At 44.2% G+C, this 15,177-nt stretch overlaps 1 protein-coding gene across 3 annotated transcripts in view; it reads left to right on the top strand.

Moving 5' to 3' along the window:
• Nucleotides 1-15,177, top strand: part of CLIP4 (CAP-Gly domain containing linker protein family member 4) — an 86,582-nt gene that overhangs the window by 51,981 nt on the left and 19,424 nt on the right. For all 3 annotated transcript variants that reach the window (XM_075863448.1, XM_075863447.1, XM_075863449.1), the window contains 2 exons: nucleotides 1,242-1,379; nucleotides 8,277-8,400. In XM_075863448.1, coding sequence (XP_075719563.1) covers nucleotides 1,242-1,379; nucleotides 8,277-8,400 — 262 coding nt within the window. The remainder of the gene's footprint in view (nucleotides 1-1,241; nucleotides 1,380-8,276; nucleotides 8,401-15,177) is intronic.

The raw sequence follows: 15,177 nt of genomic DNA, 5'->3' as shown, positions 1-15,177 counted from the left end.
ATATTTATATTTCTGCTGTTTTAGGTTCTGTTCCTGGAAATGACATGTAAAGTCTGCAACAAATCAGCACTGTGTGAACAAGAGTTAAGGGTGTATTTACAGGAGTCTGTTTTTTTGATGCACCCTGGTGTGTGCCTCCTCCTTCACTCTCACCCTTGTGTGTGCCTCCTCCTTCACTCTCACCCTTGTGTGTGCCTCCTCCTTCACTCTCACCCTTGTGTGTGCCTCCTCCTTCACTCTCACCCTTGTGTGTGCCTCCTCCTTCACTCTCACCCTTGTGTGTGCCTCCTCCTTCACTCTCACCCTTGTGTGTGCCTCCTCCTTCACTCTCACCCTTGTGTGTGCCCCCTTTTCCATGCTCCACTCCATGTGTGCCCCCTCTACCACCTTCACCCCTGTGTGTGCCCCCTCTTCTACTCTCTCCCATGTGTGCCCCCTCTTCTACTCCCACTCCCATGTGTGCCCCCTCTTCTACTCCCACTCCCATGTGTGCCCCCTCTTCTACTCCCACTCCCATGTGTGCCCCCTCTTCTACTCCCACTCCCATGTGTGCCCCCTCTTCTACTCTCACTCCCATGTGTGCCCCCTCTTCTACTCTCACTCCCATGTGTGCCCCCTCTTCTACTCTCACTCCCATGTGTGCCCCCTCTTCTACTCTCACTCCCATGTGTGCCCCCTCTTCTACTCTCACCCCTGCGTGTGCCCTCTCTTCTACTCTCACCCCTGCGTGTGCCCCCTCTTACTCTCACCCCTGCGTGTGCCCCCTCTTACTCTCACCCCTGCGTGTGCCCCCTCTTACTCTCACCCCTGCGTGTGCCCCCTCTTACTCTCACCCCTGCGTGTGCCCCCTCTTCTCTCACCCCTGCGTGTGCCCCCTCTTCTCTCACCCCTGCGTGTGCCCCCTCTTCTCTCACCCCTGCGTGTGCCCCCTCTTCTCTCACCCCTGCGTGTGCCCCCTCTTCTCTCACCCCTGCGTGTGCCCCCTCTTCTCTCACCCCTGCGTGTGCCCCCTCTTCTACTCACCCCTGCGTGTGCCCCCTCTTCTACTCACCCCTGCGTGTGCCCCCTCTTCTACTCACCCCTGCGTGTGCCCCCTCTTCTACTCACCCCTGCGTGTGCCCCCTCTTCTACTCACCCCTGCGTGTGCCCCCTCTTCTCTCACCCCCGTGTGTGCCCCTTTCTTCTACTCGCCCCCGTGTGTGCCTCCTCTTCCAGTTTAATCACATTGACTCTTTTTGCAGGTCATCCGACCCCAGTATTGTCGTCTACGGGGAGCCCCAACTCCGAGCAGACAGAATTCCAGCCTGGTGACCGGGTTCTTGTGGTCGGCCAGAGAATCGGCACTGTGAGATTTTATGGCAAAACAAACTTTGCGCCAGGTAAGTCCGACAAGATACAACCCACTTGTCTTTATTTTTAGATTCATCGGATGTCAACTTGAAATGAAACAATCCGTCAAAAAGGAGGATGAACTAAAGATGAGCTCTTCTTTTCTGATGGCCACCAGTGGGTGGGTTTTGGTCACTCTGTGCCCGCTGCGTTGCTAGTGGGGTGTACATTTAGTGGGTCTGAGGCTCGGTTCACATCTGCGCCGTGGATCCCGTTTAGAAAAGAGACCAGAGTGTCCTACAACGAATACCGCCGGCATTGACATAATGGGGTCCGTTGGGGCGTCCATCGTTTTGACAGGAAAAATATCACTTTTTTTCACGTCAAATAGGATGGAATCTGCTACGGCGCTTCTGACGCAGATATGAACAACACCTTAATTACGCTTATTTAATGAAAAACGTGCATCTGAACTATGTACAAGCTACAGGAGCTCGTAGTGGTAACCAGCCTGGCTGGTTGCTAGGGATGAGATGCTTGACAACCAAAAAAAAGTCTGAAGGATCGCAGTTGCTCTGTAGTAAAACCATAGCAACCAGTCTGTTAGACAGATTTTTTTTATCTGAAGGCTGGATTGGTCCTGCTCTGACCTCCGAGAAGGGAGCACAGCCTGGCAGCCGTCACACATGTCGGTCACCATCTCAGGCTGCAGGATTAGGTCATTATTAATTTTTTTTCTTTTATGTTTTCTTTATAATACCGTTTTTTGTTTTTTCTTTCATTTTTTTTATTTTATTTGTTAAAAATTTTTTTTTTTTATTCCTAACAGAAGTTTCCGAGCCATTTATATCGGCGCTGACACATGGGGATAATCGTCACTGTATTCTGTACACCGTCCATTAAATATATATTAATAGATATATAATCAGTCATAAATGTGAGCCAGAGCGGAGGGCCGCTAATAAGTAGTAGCTGCTGCTCTGAAGACCCATTTCGTTCAGCCATTCAATGACAAGAATAGAACTACAAAGTCCGCTGAGGTGGGGTGGTCATTAAGGGGTTAAGCGGAGACTCATTAAACGTTTTACTTGAAAGCTTAAGAATCGCAAAGGAAAGTGCAAAGGAAAGTGCCGGTGTCAGTCATTCCATGGGATCCGAGTAAGTGAATTAAATATTGATTTTCTCCCTCACGGAGGTGACGCTGCATTGCCACTTATCTCCTATATATATAGTACAACTACTCCACTTATCTCATGTATAGTACAACTACTCCACTTATCTAATATATATATATATACACACTATTGTTCAAAAGTTTAGGGTCACTTAGAAATTTCCTTATTTTTGAAAGAAAAGCACCGTTTTTTTCAATGAAGATAACATTAAATTAATCAGAAATACACTCTATACATTGTTAATGTGGTAAATGACTATTCTAGCTGCAAACGTCTGGTTTTTAATGCAATATCTACGTAGGTGTATAGAGGCCCATTTCCAGCAACCATCACTCCAGTGTTCTAATGGTACATTGTGTTTGCTAACTGTGTTAGAAGGCTAATGGATGATTAGAAAACACTTGAAAACCCTTGTGCAATTATGTTCGCGCCGCTGTAAACAGTTTTGCTGTTTAGAGGAGCTATAAAACTGACCTTCCTTTGAGCTAGTTGAGAATCTGGAGCATTACATTTGTGGGTTCGATTAAACTCTCAAAGTGGCTAGAAAAAGAGAGTTTTCATGTGAAACTCGACAGTCTATTCTTGTTCTTAGATATCAAGGCTATTCCATGCGAGAAATTGCCAAGAAACTGAAGATTTCCTACAACGGTGTGTACTACTCCCTTCAGAGGACAGCACAAACTGGCTCTAACCAGAGTAGAAAGAGAAGTGGGAGGCCCCGCTGCACAACTGAGCAACAAGACAAGTACATTAGAGTCTCTAGTTTGAGAAATAGACGCCTCACAGGTCCTCAACTGGCAGCTTCATTAAATAGTACCCGCAAAACGCCAGTGTCAACGTCTACAGTGAAGAGGCGACTCCGGGATGCTGGCCTTCAGGGCAGAGTGGCAAAGAAAAAGCCATATCTGAGACTGGCTAATAAAAGGAAAAGATTAATATGGGCAAAAGCTCAGACATTGGACAGAGGAAAATTGGAAAAAAGTATGGACAGACGAATGGAAGTTTGAGGTGTTTGGATCACACAGAAGAACATTTGTGAGACGCAGAACAACTGGAAAGATGCTGGAAGAGCGCCTGACGCCATCTGTCAAGCATGGTGGAGGTCATGTGATGGTCTGGGGTTACTTTGGTGCTGGTAAAGTGGGAGATTTGTACAAGGTAAAAGGGATTTTGAATAAGGAAGGCTATCACTCCATTTGGCAACGCCATGCCATACCCTGTGGACAGCGCTTGATTGGAGCCAATTTCATCCTACAACAGGACAATGACACAAAGCACCTCCAAATGATGCAAGAACTATTTAGGGAAGAAGCCGGCAGCTGGTATTCTATCTGTAATGGAGTGGCCAGCGCAGTCACCAGATCTCAACCCCATAGAGCTGTTGTGGGAGCAGCTTGACCGTATGGTACGCAAGAAGTGCCCATCAAGCCAATTCAACTTGTGGGAGGGGCTTCTGGAAGCATGGGGGGAAATTTCTCCCGATTACCTCAGCAAATTAACACCTAGAATGCCAAAGTTCTGCAATACTGGAATTGCTGCAAATGGAGCAGTCCAAGACGAAAGCAAAGTCTGAAGGAGAAAATTATTATTTGAAATAAAAATCATTATTTCTAACCTTGTCAATGTCTTGACTATATTTTCTAGTCGTTTTGCAACTCATTTGATAAATATAAGTGTGAGTTTTCATGGAAAACACAAAATTGTCTGGGTGACCCCGAACTTTTGAACGGTAGTGTATATATAGTACAACTACTCCACTTATCTCCTATATATAGTACAACTACTCCACTTATCTCCTATATATAGTACAACTACTCCACTTATCTCATGTATAGTATAGTTTAGTCCACTAATCACATGTATGGTACAACTACTCCACTTATCTCATGTATAGTACAACTACTCCACTTATCTTATGCCAACACTACTACTATTCCATGGTGGACAAAGCCTCGTTCTGTGCTTCTTTGGACGGCTGCATCGTCTTTCGCTCGGTTCTCCTTTGAATCTACTGGCTCAGCCGTTGCTTGGGTCAGCAGAGCCTCCACTGAATGGGTTCGCCAACTCCGTCATGGTATTCTCTCTGGGGCACCCTCTGAAGAATTAGTGGACCTCCTCATCAGTTCTCCAGCGTCACCAAGAATCTCTGAAGTCTCCCTGGATGCAGGACGTCTTGTCGACCTACGCCCCGGCTTAAATACTAGTCTGCCGACAATGTTTCAAAGCGGTCCTTAATGGCTCTTCCCATTTCAGGTTTTCCAACTTTTCAGATCCGCATGAATGAGATAATTTTGGAATACAGGTGGAAAGCGCTCTCACCTGCCTTAGACCAAGGCCCGTCGAGCCACGACCTCCAGGAAAGCAGGACCTAATTTTTGCCCCTTTGGCTGATGTTTCGTTTCATGGGCAACCGTCCCACCAGGTCTCCAGGGACAAACGTTCCTTTAAACCCCTTCCCTCTTGGAGCCCCCATCCTCAGGCCTTGAAACTCAGAGCCGGTAAGACAAATTCGGCCTGAAGGTGTGCACCCCCCCAGCCTTCTGCGCTTCGTGGATGTATGTCTCTCTCACACCTCAGATGCCAGGGTGCGGGATGTCCTCTCCTCAGGATACAAGATCAAATTGTTAAGTCTGCCACCCAACAGATTCTTCCAGCCTCCTCCGTCACCTGCCAGGACAATCGCCTTTTTTTTAGGCAATGGACTCTTGAGGCAAGGAGTGATCATCCCTACCCCTGACGACAAAGAATTTTGAGGTGTTTACTACAATCTCTGTTGTTGCCAAAATGGATGGGTTGATTTGCCCCAAACTAGACCTTAAATGAACCTAGGTCTAGGTCAGTCCCTTCCGCATGGAGTCTCTCCGCTCGGTCATCGCCTTCATGGATCAGGGTTTTTTTCTCTCTTCTGTGGACATAAAGGACACCTACCTCCACTACCCAATTTGCCCATCCCATCAGTACTTCCTGCGCTTTTCTTTTTCCTTACCATCATCAGATCGTGGGACTTCTGTTCGGCCTGTCAACAGCCCGACTGGTTTTCGCCAGTGGGTGGGGGGGTTCGCTCCAGGGGGTTTTCAGTTATCTCCTACCTGAATGACCTCTTGATCAATTCCTCTTTACAGGGAGGACAATCTACCCAGTCTACAAATTACCCTGGCCCTGATTCGGTTGGGTTATGAACCGCTCCAAGTCCTGCCTGACTCCTTGTCGAAGGATTAACTTCTTGGGAATGATGATCGACACTCACTCGGCTGGGGTGTTACTTACTCCAGAGACGTTGTCCATCCTCCAGCAGGGTGTACGGACCCTGCGGAGGGGCGCTCCCACCTCTCTTTCGCCTTCTGCATGAGGGTTCTGGTACCATGGTGGCTTAAATAAAGGCCGTTCTGTTTACCCAGTTTCACACTCCTCTGCTGCAAAGGGCAATCCTCTCCCAATTGAACTGATCTCTGGATACGACAAATCCGACTACCCCTGACCGTACAACAGTCCCTCAGTTGGTAGCTCTTATCTCCAGCCATCCCTTGGGGCTGCTTCTTTCGTATGCTCCACTGGCAGGTCCTATACTCGGAAGCGAGTCTCCGGTGGTTGGAGAGGTGCATTCCGGAATCTCGCAGCACAAGGCCCGGCACAAAATCCTGCCTTTCCATCGATCTCCTGAAATTGAAAGCAGTCTTCCGTGGTCTCCGTCGTTTGACGACTCTTCGATCTAGCTGTCCAATTTGAGTCCAGATGGACAATATCAAGGCAGTAGCCTTTCTCGATCACCAGGGAGGGATGCGAAAATCAGCCAGGGCATATGCTGGAAAGATTCTGGAGTGGGCGGAGTGCCACGTAACTGCTCGCTCGGCAGTTTACATTCATGGGATAGACTACTGCGTTGCGAGTATGTCGACCCAGGGTACTGGTCACTTTAACCAAATTTTCTCCAGTTGGAGCAGCGGACATGGACTTGATGGCTTCCAGGTTCCACTGGAAGATTCACCAATTCATATCTTGGGCTCGAGATCCCGAAGCCTGCGTGACGATGCGCTGGTGTCTCCATTGGACCAATTCAACCTGATTTTGTTTATAACCCCCCCCCCCCCCTGCATTTTCTTCCCAACCTGATCTGGAAGGGTTCCTACCGTCCTTGTGGTTTCTGAACTGGCCGCTCTGTTATCGTTCACAATATTTTTCTCCATTATCATAAGACAATGCTGCGTACTGTGCCTTCCTTTTCGCCCAAGGGAGTCTTCTCCTTCCACCTTAATGAGGATATTGTTTTACCGTCGTCCTGCCAATCCTCCTGCACATCCTAAGAAATTATGTCTTCACAATCCGGACGTCATCCGCGCTTTGCAGGTCTATCTCTCGCACCCTTCCTCATTCTACAGATCGGACTCCATGTTTGTGGTCCCGGCAGATCCAAGGAAGGGCTAGGTAGGTGGTGCTATCTCTGGATGGATTCGGTTGACCATTTGTGAGTACCGGATCAGGGGAAGGGCGCCCATGTTTCGGGTAACAGCTCATTCCACTAGGGCATTCTATCTTGGGCATCACATCTTCTTCTCTCAACCCAACAACTACATAAGCTCGACTTTTTATCTTTGCAATCACCAGTTTATCCACCGGACGGCAAAAATACATATTGGCCGGCTATACACCAGAGGTAAAAAATTGGCCGAACCCATACATTTTTATGACATTTTCAAGTGCGTATGAAGACACCAGACTGTCCCACCCACCCCAACTGCAGGATCGGGGATGTTGAAATTCATGCCCGATCCTTTTGTTCACGTTGGAGATGAGCCTCTGCTGAGTCTTTGGGTTGTTCCCCTCTCCCCATTGGCGTAAGCATGCAGGTGGAGCATACACGTATATGGTGGAGTCGGCAGAAAGTGTGGTCCGCTTTTTAACCTCTTCTCTGCCAGACGGTCCTATGTATCCTGCTGTTTGTCAAGTGAACCTGTTAAATGAAATGCATATTCAGCCTGGGTTTTCATTACAAGATCCTCCGGGGTCACGGTACACGCCGTGAGCCCCTGTAATCTTGTTAGTGAAGGCGACGTCGAGCAGGTTCTACAGGACTTAATGTTTTTAGCTTTGATTTAATCAAGTGACAGTGTTTTATTTTTATTATAGCTTTTCTGCCAACTCCAAATGTCATCTGAGCTGTTCTGTCTAACAAGCGTAGGGCAGGACAGAACAGCCCTCCAGAGCTTACTACAGATGTAGCAGAGCCGAACTGGTTGTGTATACCAGGTCTGAGATTGTTTAGATGTAGCTGCGCTGAATTGGTCATATGCACCAATCCCGATTTTGTCTAATGTAGGATTGTTGTAGTTGTTCGTCTGCAGAGCTGAGTTTCTTATTAAAGGGATTTTCTGGGACTACAGTCCTAATTTTTTTAGACGTAAATGTGCAAGTGACCTGCTGGCTGGAAAAGTGATACAAACTTCAGTTGGCGCCCAGCAAACACGCGGCTTGACTGTATAAAATTAATAATCACAATGGACCTTATTAAAGGCGTTGTCCAGGATTAAAACATGGCTACTTACCTTCAAAAACAGCGCCACTCCTGTCCACAGGTTGTGCGTGGTATTGCGTCTCCACCCTATTCACTTCAATGGAGCTGAGCTGCAATACCAGACCGAATCCATTAGCAGGTGTGGCGCGGTTTCTGGGCGTAAGCAGCCATGTTTTTTTTTTAATCCCGGACAACCCCTTTAACTCTGCGTTTCTCACTCGCCACGTGTGATGATCCTGACGTGTTGTGTTCTCTCTTCGCAGGGTATTGGTGCGGCGTTGAGCTGGATAAACCTCATGGGAAAAACGATGGCTCGATATCTGGAGTTCAGTATTTTACCTGCCCCCCTAAACATGGGGTGTTCGCACCTCCATCCAGAGTACAGAGGTGAGCGGAGGTCATAGCGGTAGATGGCACGGATCAGTCACTATTACCGGAAGTCGCAAGCTGTGCGGGGTCCTTTAACCCTTTCACGACCAAGGACGAAAATGCACGTCCTGGTCGGCTGCTAGTTCCCGCACCAGGACGTGCATTTTCGTCCGCATTTCAAACTGTCACTCTGTGTAAACACAGAGTGACAGACCCGCGCTGACAGCTGTCCTAGACAGCTGAGACATCAGTCTTGCCGGACAGCGGACCATCGCCGCTGCTTTCGGCAGTTAACCCCTTAAGTGCGGCGACGGATTGCCGTCGCCGCATTTAAGTGGTTTGAAGCACATCGGCAGCCCCCACGAAGTGATCGTGGGGGCTACCGATGCTTGTCACGGCAATCGGAGGTCAGATAATGACCTCCGGGTTGCCATGCACGGAAGCCTCGGAGGAACAGCCTCCGGCCGTTCCTCCTCTGCTTCCTGTCAGTGTGACAGTCACGTCACAATGACAGTTAGAGTACATCACACTACGTGTGTAGTGTAATGTACTCTAGCAGCGATCAAAGCTGCAAGACTAAGTGTCCCCTAGTGGGACAAGTTAAAGTAAAAAAAAGTAATAAAAATGTTTAAAAAAAAGTGTAAAAATAAAAGTTATAAGTTCTATAAACAGAAAATGCTTTTTTTTCTTATAATAAGACTTTTATTATAGAAAAAAAATGAACACGTTAAAAAAGTACACATATTTGGTATCCCCGCGTTCGTAACGACCCCAACTATAAAACTATAATGTTATTTTTCCCGCACAATGAACACCCCAAAAAAAATCAATCAAAAACGACGACAGAATCGCAATTTTTTTGGTCACCACCCCTCCCAAAATAAAGAATAAAAAGTGATCAAAAAGTCGCATGTTCCCAAAAATAGTACCAATAAAAACTTCTATCCGTCCCGCAAAAAACAAGCCCTTACACAGCTTTTTTGACTAAAAAATAGAAAAATTATGGCTCTCAGAATATGGTGACACAGAATTTTTTTTTTTTATAAATAAGTCATTTTATTGTGCAAACGCTAAAAAAAAGGACCAAACCTATATACATATGGTATCGCCGTAATCGTACCAACCCGCAGAATAAAGTAAAAATTTCATTTATAGCGTACGGTGAGCGCCGCAAAAAGAAAACCTAAAAAACGGTGTCAGAATTCCTGTTTTTTGCTCAGGATTGCAAAAAAATTGAACAAAAAGTGATAAAAAAAAAAATCACACGTACCCCAAAATGGTACCAATGAAAACTACAGATTGTCCCGCAACAAATAAGCCCTCGCAGCTCCGGTGGTGAAAAAATAAAAAAGTTCTGGCTTTCAGAATATGGCGATGCAAAATGTTCCAAAAGTGGATAAGATCGGGCGCCATTTATCAGTGCGACACCAGTCACATATCTATGAAATATTATTTATTTACCCCATTATTGTACCCTCTTATTATGCCCTGATGTACCCCGCACAGATTACATATGTCCCCACATTATAAACTGAAATACCAGCGAAACCCAAAACAGAAAAACTACCAAGCAAAATCTGTGCTCCAAAAGCAAAATGGCGCTCCCTCCCTTCTGAGCCCTGCAGCGTCCCCAAGCAGCAGTTTGCGCCCACACATACGGCGTCGCCATACCCGAGAGAACCCGCTTAATGTTTTATGAGGTATTTGTCTTCTGTGGCACACACTGGGCACAACATATAATGCACTAAAATGGCATATCAGTGGAAAATTGCAATTTTCACTTTGAACCATCCGCTGCGCATTAACCCCTTTGCGCACTATGACTTAATTGCCTGTCATGGTGCGGCGGTTGATGTATGGAGCCGGCTCACATGCTGAGCCCGCTCCATACGCTTCGGGTGTCGGCTGTGTATTACAGCAGGCCCCCTCGGTACTAACGGACAGGTACAGCGATCGCTCTGTTACAGAAGCCTGTAAGAATAACAATACACTGCAAAACATTAGTATTGCAGTGTATTGTACCAGCGATCCAATGATCGCTGGATCAAGTCCCCTAAGGGGATTGATTAATAAAATGTGTAGAAGAATTATAGTTATTAGTAGTGAGATTTTTTTTTTGAAAGTTAAAAAAACAAAACACCTTTTCGCATTTTTCTTCTAAAGTAATGTAAAAAAATGAACAAAATTGGTATCGCTACGTCCGTAAAAGTCCGAACTATTACAATATACCATTATTTAATTTGCACAGTGCACACCTTAAAAAAATTTAATAATTGAAACCGCCAAAATCTCAGTTTTTTTTTGTCACCTTCGCTCTAAAAGAAAAATGTAATACAACTTTTGAATCACTTTTTATGTACCAAAAAATGGTACCAATAAAACCTGCAGCTCCTCCCGCAAGAAATAAGCCCGCACACCGCCCTATTGATGGAAAAATAAAAAAGTTATGGCTCTTGGAAAGCGGGGAGGGAAAATCTAAAATAAGAAAGCAAAAACTGGATCAGTCCTGAAAGGGTTAATTCATTTCTAATGAAAAAACGTATGACCCCATGTGGGGTATTTCCGTACTCGGGAGAAATTGCTTTATAAAAAATGGTTGTTTTTTTCCTCCTTTATCCCTTGTGAAAATTAGAAAATTCAACATTTTAGTGGAAAAAATTTTGATATTAATTTTCGCGCCCTAATTCTAATAAACTCTGCAAAAGACCCGTGGGGTGTAAATGCTCACTATACCCCTAGAAAAATTCCTTGAAGGTTTTTCCAAAATGGGATCACTTTTGGGGGGTTTCCCCTGTTTTGGTCCCTCCAGTGCATTGCAAATGCGACATGGCAACGAAAACCATTCCAGCAAAATCATAAATCCAAATGGCGCTCCTTCCCTTCTGAGCCCTGCTGTGGGTCCAAACAGCAGTTTATTACCACATATGGGGTATTGTCGTAATCGGGAGACATTGCTTTACAAATGTTGGGGTGCATTTTCTTCGTTATTCCTTGTAAATAAGAAAAATTTCTATGTTTCAGAAAAAAAGTACATTTTAATTTTTACAGACTAATTCCAATATATTTAGCGAAAAACCTGTGTGGTCAAAATGCTAACTATACCCCTAGATAAATACCTTAAGGGGTCTAGTTTTCGAAATGGGGTCGTGTATGGGGAGTTTCTATTGTTCTGGCAGCTCAAAGCCTCTCCAAATGTACAGTGGGGCCTAAAACATTTTCAAGCAAAATAGGAGTCCTGAAAGCCTCCGGGTGCTCCCTTCTTTTGGGGCCCTGCCGTGTGTCCAAACAACGCATTAGGGCCACAATGTGGGTATTTTTGAAAACAGGAGAAAGAGGGTGATAGATTTTGGGGTGTGTTTCTTCATTTTCATGTTCGCTTTACAAAGAAATCGGTCTTCAAACAAATACTTTTATGAAAAAAGTGAAATTATTTTTTTTTTCACCTGATATGCATTAAATTTAGCAAAGAACTGTGGGGTCAAAATAATTACTATACACCTAAATAATTACGTTATGGGGTCTAGTTTTCTAAATGGGGTCGTTTATGGGGAGTTTCTATTGTTCTGGCAGCTCAAAGCCTCTCCAAATGTACAGTGGGGCCTAAAACATTTTCAAGCAAAATAGGAGTCCTGAAAGCCTCCGGGTGCTCCCTCCCTTTCGGGCCCTGTCGTGTGTCCAAGCAATGCATTAGGGTCACAATGGGGGCATTTTTGAAAACAGGAGAAACAGGGTGATAGATTTTGGGGTGTGTTTCTTCATTCTCATGGCCGCTTTACACAGAAATCGGTCTTCAAAGTGATACTTTTATGAAAAAAGTGAAATTTAATTTTATTACGCCTGCTTTGCATGAATTCTTACAAAAAAACTGTGGGGTCAAAATACTTACAACACCCCTTAATAAATACCTTAAGGGGTGTAGTTTTCAAAATGGGGTCACTTGTGGGGGTTTCCACCATTCTGACAGCTATGAGCCTCTGAAAACCTGGCTTGGTGCAGGAAAACAAAATGTACTTCAAAATGTATAAAATTATTACTAAATTTGTAAGTCTTCCAAATTGCTCAAAAAAAACTTTTTTTTTTCAAAAGTGCTGCCAAAATAGAGTAAAGCGATGGAAATATATATTTAATTAAAAAAATTGTACAGTATGTGTGTACATATGTGACATATTGCAGTTAAAAATAGGGAAAAATGATCATTTTTACAAAATTTCTTCAATTTCCCTATTTTTTAATTAATTTCCGCAAATCGTATCAGTCTACTTTTACCACTAAAATAAAGTACAACATGTGACGAAAAAACAATGTCAGAATTACTTGGATATTCAAAACTTTCACAGAGTTATTCTCTGATAAAGTCAGACATACCAGATTTGACAAATCTGGCTTGGTCATTAAGGTACAAACATGCCCGGTCATTAAGGAGTTAAACGTCCATTGTTTCGGTTGCCTCATATTTTTTTTAGGCAGCTAACAAAACATTTCCGAATTTTTTGCGTTTTTTAAAAGGGGCGTGGCCGACCGGTGCGCTATATTTTTTTTGCGAAAACAGAATCCATTAAGGTAAACGGGTTCCGACCGGCGCAGTTTGTTTCCCTTATGCGACGGATCCATAGTCAGGTTTTTCGCTGTTCTGCCTTTATGACGGAGCAGAACAATGGAAAATCTGACTGCAGATGTGAACAGAGCTTTAGGGGTAAATTGTAGAAGAGCTAAAAAAAAAATATAAATGTAATGATTTTTTTTAATTTAATTTTTTGACATTTATGATTTTATTATTTTTTAAATTCACATTAAAACCTAAAATTATAAAGGGTTCCCTATTTTGTTTTGGTTGTTTTTTTTTTTTTAAATCTGCATCAAAAATGATAAATGAGGCAAGTCTCCAAATTGCAAATAGTCTTCATTAACCGGTTAAGGACCAGGCTGTTTTACAGCTAAATGACCAGAGCAAATTTCACAATTTTGCTATGCGCTTCTTTAGATGACTATAACTCAGCAGGTGAATAAAGTTCATCTTTGAATTTTACACTCTTTTTAAAGGACAGATAGGGCTTTGTTTTAGTGGCATTTGTCAGTATATATCATTTTTATTTTTTTCTCTAAAGTGGGCAAAATTGGAAAAAAATGCAAGAATTTAGCAAATGCGTCAGTTTAGGCTAGCATTTTTCACACACGGCATAGACCACGGACAAAATTCATCTCCTTTCACGTTCTTCCACTTCTCCCGTGCATGGGGATACCAAATATGTGAGCCTTATTCACTGTGCGGGCATGTGCCAGGGCTTGGCATAAAAGGAGGCTTTTTGGCCTTTTCGGTCCAGGAATTTTGCATTTGATTTTATAGCCGTATACTGTTTTCTGGGGGGCCTAATGCTGCTGAAACATTAGAAACACCCCATAAATGACTTCATTCGCACAAGTAGACCCCACAAGGTTTCCTTCAAGGGGTTTATCATATTTTTAGACAGTCCAGTTTTCTTCTGAAAGTTTCTTGAATAAGATGGAACAAAATAAAATCAGCAATTTTTTAGCAAATGCGTCAGTTTATACCAGCATTTTTCACACACGGTATAGACCACGGTCAAAATTAATCTCCGTTCACATTCTGCCACTTCTCCCGTGCACGGGGATACCAAATATGTGGCCTTATTTATCACATAGAGATGTAGGAGGGCGGAGGATAGAAGAAGATTATTTCACAAATCGCTTTTTTTCACAGCTGGTTTTACAAAACTCAACAGAGTTTCTATAACACGCCCAAAATATCTGCTCTTGAAGCAGAAATCCCAAAATATTCATCTAGGGGTATAATGGGAATTTATTTTTTGGGGTTTTCTAAAATAAGAAATTGCAGGTTTATGCAAATGGAGCTCTCCAGCAGATGAACTTTAGAAAACATCAAACATGACATCCACCCCCCACCCATTCCCTCCCTCACCCTTGGAGTAAAATCAGGGGAAAAATAAAAACGTAATGTCGGGCAAATATATTTTCAACAAATTAACTAAAATCTAATAATTCAGAACAGTGTGGTATTTTTTAAAACATGGCTCAATGCACAGGCCTGGTTGCGAGGGACATGAGGGACAGAAATATCGGGAATCTTTGCGGTGCCCGTCTTTTCTGCAGACGCGGCACTTTTTCTGGGGGTTGCTTCTGGTTGCTGTTGGGGGAATCCGACTGATGAAGTGTCTTTCAGTCAGTCGCGTGACATCCTCAGACTGGGGGCATTCTCGGGTGTCCTGAACATCAATAATGAGGCCTTCAATAATTTTTTCCTGGAAATCCAGGTATGTGTCTCTGCCTCTGTTTTTTTTGTAGAGCACAAATGAGTTGTGGATTTGCCACCTGTAACAAATAAATGGCCACTTTTTTGTACCAGGTTTTAGTTTTGCGTTTTACTAAATAGGGCTGTAAAACCTGGTCGCTTAAATCCACCCCCCCATGTACTTGTTATATTCGGACACGCTCACTGGTTTGTGCTTGTCCGATGTTGCCCCTCTTTCCCTCACTGCCACTGTTCCTGCGGTATGAATCGTGCTTAGCACATACACATCTTTGCGATCCCTGAACTTGACCGCCAGCAATTCCTCAGATGCATAAGCACAGGAGTCCCCCTTTACCATGCGCTTCCCCACTAATTGCTGTGGAAAACCAATTCTGTTTTTGCGCATGGTACCACATGCCCCAGTCCTTGCAGCATGCAAATGCCTAAACGGGCACACTGGAATAAAAATTATCACAGTACAGGTGGTACCCCTTGTGAAGCAGAGGCTGCATTATCTCCCACACGAT

The sequence above is a fragment of the Rhinoderma darwinii genome, chromosome 4, assembly GCF_050947455.1.
Source record: "Rhinoderma darwinii isolate aRhiDar2 chromosome 4, aRhiDar2.hap1, whole genome shotgun sequence".
In the NCBI taxonomy this organism is placed as follows: domain Eukaryota; kingdom Metazoa; phylum Chordata; class Amphibia; order Anura; family Rhinodermatidae; genus Rhinoderma; species Rhinoderma darwinii.
This window is presented reverse-complemented; position numbering and strand designations above follow the sequence as displayed.